We start from the raw sequence: 6000 nt of genomic DNA on the forward strand, positions 1-6000 counted from the left end.
TTCTAATTTCATTTCTAATTTATTTTATTAAATCACATATCTCAAAATTTTTCTGGGTCAAGAGTGGCATAGTATGTTTTCTGAAAGAAAATTCCACTGAAAATTGATGTCTTCTGCAACCTTTAAAAAAAGAACAAGTTAATGGCGTCACAATTAGCATTTAGGAGGTCATATGAGAACAAGAGGCCCAGGGGCCACATCACTCACCTGAGCAATTGGCTAGAAAAAAGCACATTTCAGATCAGAACTGAAAGTTTACTGAGGGCGGGAAGGGGGGGGGGGCTTGAATTTAAACCCCCCAGGGGGTCATGATTTGAACAAACTAGAATCTACAATACCTGAGGATGATTCCCTATAAATATCACTAAGCATGGCTTTGTATTACTTGGAAAGAAGATTTTAAAGGTTTTCCTATATATTACTACATGTATTTAAAACTTTTATCGGCCATTTGGCCCCACCCTACCCCAGGGGGTCATGAATTGAGGAAACTTGAATCTACACTACCTGGGGATGATTCCACAAGAGTTTCATCTTTCCTGTCTCAATGGTTCTTGAGGAGAAGATTTTTCCTATATATTCCTATGTAAAACTTTGATCGGCGATTTTGGCCCCACCGTATCCCGGGAGGTCATGATTTGAACAAACTTGAATCTACACTACCTGAGTATGATTCCATATGAGTTTCATCTTTCCTGGCCAAGTGGTTCTTGAGGAGAAGATTTATAAAAAAATTTCCTATATCTTCCTATGTAAAAATTTGATCAACCATATTGGCCCCACCCTACCCCCAGGGGTCATGATTTGAACAAACTTGAATTTACACTACCTGAAGATGATTCCACATGACTTTCATCTTTCCTGGCCCAGTGGTTCTTGAGAAGAAGATTTTAAAGATTTTTCCTAATATATTCCTATGTAAAACTTTGATCGACCATTTTGGCCCCACCCTACCCCCGGGAGTCATGATTTGAACAAACTTGAATTTACACTACCTGAAGATGATTCCACATGAGTTTCATCTTTCCTGGCCCAGTGGTTCTTGAGAAGAAGATTTTTAAAGATTTTTCCTATATATTCCTATGAAAAAATTTGATCGGCCATTTTGGCCCCATTCTACCCCCGGGGGTCATGATTTGAACAAACTTGAATCTACACTACCTGAAGATGATTCCACATGAGTTTCATCTTTCCTGGCCCAGTGGTTCTTGAGAAGAAGATTTTTAAAGATTTTTCCTATATATTTCTATGTAAAACTTTGATCGGCCATTTTGTCCCCACCCTACCCCCGGGGGTCATGATTTAAACAAACTTGAATCTACACTACCTGAAGATGATTCCACATGAGTTTCATCTTTCCTGGCCCAGTGGTTCTTGAGAAGAAGATTTTTAAAAAATGCCATTAGTTTTTCTCTAATTCATTATTATCTCCCCTTGGAAAAGGGCGTGGCCCTTCATTTGAACAAACTTGAATCCCCTTTACCCAAGGATACTTTGTAGCAAGTTTGGTTGAAATTGGCCCAGTGGTTCTTGAGAAGAAGATGAAATGTAAAAAGTTTACGACGACAACGACAAAGACGACGACAACGACGACAGACGACGGACAAATTTTGCTCAGAAAAGCTCACTTGAGCCTTCGGCTCAGGTGAGCTAAAAACGATTTGTGTAATCTTACTGCAGGAAATTCGTACGATTCAAAAAGAGTGATTTTTGATTTCCTATATAACTTTCATAATTTAGAAAAATAAAGAGCGTATTTTGTATTGAAACTGTACCTTGTTCCTTGTTTCTATAAATAGAACTGGAAATCCTCATTGATTTCGCATATTTCAAATATAAGTAGAACTGGTTATCATCATTTTTTTTATACTTGTTAGTTAACGGTAATTAGTACATATTTTTTCTTTCCAACATTGCCTGAAAAGGTTCAGTAATCTACATTTTCTCGATTATTCTAGTAATCTATTTTTAGACCATTACTGCTAAAAAAAAAAAAAATCAAGAGTCCATCCTCAATATTGTAGCAATTATTGAACAAACACGTCTTCATTTTGAAAGCATATTGTAGAAAGCTTGATATTTGTTTAGACGTTTTCTATAAAGCTTCCAGTTAGCATAAAATTACCTTTTTTTCCTAATATTCAGACATATCTATATTTAGGCACTTGATACTAAAAATAGAAATTATACCCCCCTCAACTATTGTCCACACTTGCTAGTGGTGGCCAGCTACTGTCATTAACATATCAAATTGTACAAAATATTTGCTATTTATGCAACAATTACATCTAAAAAGTGCCCGAAAAGGTGCAATAATCTACATTTTCTCAATTATTCGAGTAATCTATTTTTAGACCATTTTTGATATAAAATGAAACAAGAGTCCATCTTCAATATTATGGCAATTATTGTACAAACTCATGAACATTTTGAAAACATACTGTAGAAACCTTTATATTTGTTAAGACTTTTTATATGAGGCTTCAAATTAGAACAAAAATGCCATTTTCCCTAATATTCAGAGACATATATATTTTTAGCCACCTGATACTAAAAATAGAAATGGGAATTCCCCTTACCCATTATCTATACCTGCTAGTTGTGTCCAGCTCTAGTCATTGACAACTCAAATTTTATAAAATATTTCCTAGTTATGCAGCAATTACATCTAAAATGTTCCTAAAAAGGTGCAATAATCTACATTTTCTCAATTATTCGAGTAATCTATTTTTAGACCATTGTTGCTTTTAAATGAAACAAAAGTCCATCCTCAATATTGTGGCAATTAATGTACATACACATGTACATTTTTTAAGGATATTGTGGACAGCTTTATATTTGTTAAGACTTTTAATATGAAGCTTCCAATTACAACAAAAATGCCATTTTTCCTAATATTCAGAGAAATGTTTATATTTAGCCACCTGATACTAAAAATAGAAATGGGAATTCCCCTCAACCATTATCCATACCAGCTAGTGGTGTCCAGCTCTTGTCATTAAAATCTCAAATTTTACAATATACTTCCTAAATATGCAGCAATGACATTTTAAAAAACTTTGCCAAAATTTGATTTTTCACATTTTTCAAAAATATATCTATTTATAGAAACATGTTACTAAAAATAGGATCAAAAGCCCACTGATAGTTTTTCCTGAGATGACACTTTTTATTCCCACGTATAATAACACACATAAGATTTGGAAAATTTCCGCGGACAATTTTTCTTATTAAGCCTTTAAGATCTCAAAAAATGCCAATTTCCCCATTTTTCAATTTTTTAGAAATCATGTCAGTTTTCATGACCCTTTTCTTCAAGGGGGAATATTTCTAGAATGAACGATTATATGCCCAGTGTACCTTAAAAGTTCATGTTATCATATGATCCAATGATTTTTGTTAGAGTGTATAAGATATCGATAAATATTCATTTACATTTCCTCAATTTTTAGTCAAAAATGGCCAAAAATGGCCGAAATCAATAGATCCGTCTCCATGGCAACCAAGTGCACGTGTGGAACTTCCAACACCATATTTACTAGTTTTGTACTAAGACACACCTATGGTGAAAATTTCATCAAAATCCGAGACATGCCCTATAGTAAATTTGTTGGTGTTTACAGAGAAAGCGTGTTCAGAAATATTTAAAACTATTCAAATTCATAAATATTTGCAATCTTTAAATGATTTTATATTTAAAGACTTTGTTCATTCAATGATATCGACGAGATTGTTTATAGAGTAAAGCCTTTTGTTGTCCAGAAATATACCAATCTCTCTATGACTTGCCTTTAAGTCGGACAGAAAGATTAAGACAAAGCTTTAACACCCCCAAAAAACTACGTACATGTATAGGTGAGTATGTACGGTATGCGTGATAAAAAAGTTAAATCTTATTAAGGTTTCACTAAAGGTTAACATATCCTTTTTTCTTACTATGTGAGGCATAAAGTTAAAACATTTACAATGTATAAATATATCATTGATTAACAGAAAGAAAGTAGCATGTGAAAACAAATATAAAAAAAAAATTAAATGTTTTAAGAAAAAAATATTAAACTTTTTTTCATAAGATGCACCCGTTTAATGTTGTACTTTTGGTGAAAACCATCATTGTAGAAATAAGATATGTTTATCTATGAAGAGCAAGTTGGGCGTGAATGATCTCTAAAAGGCTGATATTGAAAGCATGACATGTATAAAGACAAGACCCGTATAAAATCCGCCATTTGCTTTGTACTTTCGGTTTCAAATCTTAACATTTGGACAAAATAAACAGGTATAAAACTTTCAGGAGGCTATCGAAGTCCTACTTGTCCTTCATTGATAAACATATTTTGTTTCTGCAATGATGAATTTCGCCAAAAATTCGGATGTACTTACATGTGGGTGTATATGTATCTTGTAAAAGTACGACTCATGCATTTAAAAAAAAAATTTCTCGATAAATATTCAAGTATTTGTAATCAAGTGATACTTTTTATTTGTTTTTTAGACGGTAAAAGTTTCAACTTTATAAACCACATATTTTTGGAGCTATTGTATAAATAAATTTTTTGGAATGTTCACATTTAGTGAAACCTTAAAGCCACTAGATTCTGCTGAGAGTAGAGAACACATGAAAAATATCATAACTTTACAGTTTGCATGCTTAAAAACATGACTTATCTAACTAATGATTGTCTATAGAACTGCTGACCTTAAAACTTTTCTAAAGAATTGTTGCTCTGTATCAAATGACATACTTAACTTAAGAGAGAGCTGCTGACTTACTTGACTTCTCTACAGAACCGCTCTGTATCAAATAACTTTCTAAATTGTCCACAGAATTTCTTACTTACATGACTTGCCTAAAGATAGAACGATTTCCTTGACTTCTCTACAGAAGTACTGACTTACTCATATCTAATGACTTGACTTATCTACAGACTTCTTGACTTAACTGACAATTCTAAAGACTTATTGACTTGTCTACTGATTTCCTGACTTACTTGACTTGTCTACAGAACTGATGCTCTGTATTAAATGACTTACTTGACTTATCTAGAGATCTGATTACTTACTTGACTTGTCTACAGAACTGATGACTTACTTGACTTGTCTACAGAACTGCTGCTATGTATCAAATGACTTACTTGACTTATCTACAGATCTGATGACTTAATTGACTTATCCACAGATCTTATGACTTACTTGACTTGTCTACAGACTTATTGACTTACTTGACTTTTCTACAGACTTATTGACTTACTTGACTTGTCTACAGAACTGATGAGTTACTTGACTTGTATAGATTCTTTGACTTACTTGACTTGTCTACAGAACTGATGACTTACTTGACTTGTCTACAGATCTGATGACTTACGTGACTTTACAGATCTGATGACTGACTTGACTTGCCTACAGATCTGATGACTTACTTGACTTGTCTACAGATCTGATGACTTATGTGACTTGTCTACAGATCCTGTGACTTACTTGATTTGTCTACAGAACTGCTGCTCTGTGTCAAATGACTGAAGATTGAGAAGTGTTATCTGTGTATGTGCAATGTGGAGGTACTGGGACAGCTCTACTACATCTACTGTGGTGATCAGCTTGGAGTTGATGGTCACCTAAAATATAATATAAATAGATTAATAAATCATAAGCAATATTATATATACAATATTTACTATTGCCGTAATAGCATATATATAAACAAACAAATAAGAAAGCTAAAGTGATGATTCTTTACTGGAACGTTAACGAACTATATTGATTTACTCTGCAAAGGAGGCATAACTTGAAATTTAATGAGAGAGAGAGAGAGAGAGAGAGAGAGAGAGAAGACGATGGTTCTTGTTGTAATAAGCAAAAGACTTCAAACATTGGTCTTTTATATTCACTAGGGCCCCATTTGGGCTTTACCTTCATCTAAAATTTTATGATTTTACAATTTGAAATATTTAATGAAGTTTTTGTATTCGATTGTAAAATCTTTTTGGCATCTTTTTTTAA

At 33.2% G+C, this 6000-nt stretch overlaps 1 protein-coding gene across 1 annotated transcript in view; it reads right to left on the bottom strand.

The window, feature by feature from the left end:
• Nucleotides 1–5615, bottom strand: part of LOC134235513 (E3 ubiquitin-protein ligase rnf213-alpha-like) — a gene marked incomplete at its 5' end in the record, with an annotated part of 28688 nt that extends 23073 nt beyond the window's left edge. Inside the window, one exon of the mRNA XM_062717646.1 lies at nt 5479–5615. Within this exon, the coding sequence (XP_062573630.1) occupies nt 5479–5615 (137 nt within the window). The remainder of the gene's footprint in view (nt 1–5478) is intronic.
• Nucleotides 5616–6000: the final 385 nt, after the last annotated feature.

Source organism: Saccostrea cucullata, unplaced genomic scaffold (assembly GCF_032062105.1).
Source record: "Saccostrea cucullata isolate Sc308-1 unplaced genomic scaffold, CSIRO_AGI_Scuc_v1 ctg403, whole genome shotgun sequence".
NCBI lineage: Eukaryota > Metazoa > Mollusca > Bivalvia > Ostreida > Ostreidae > Saccostrea > Saccostrea cuccullata.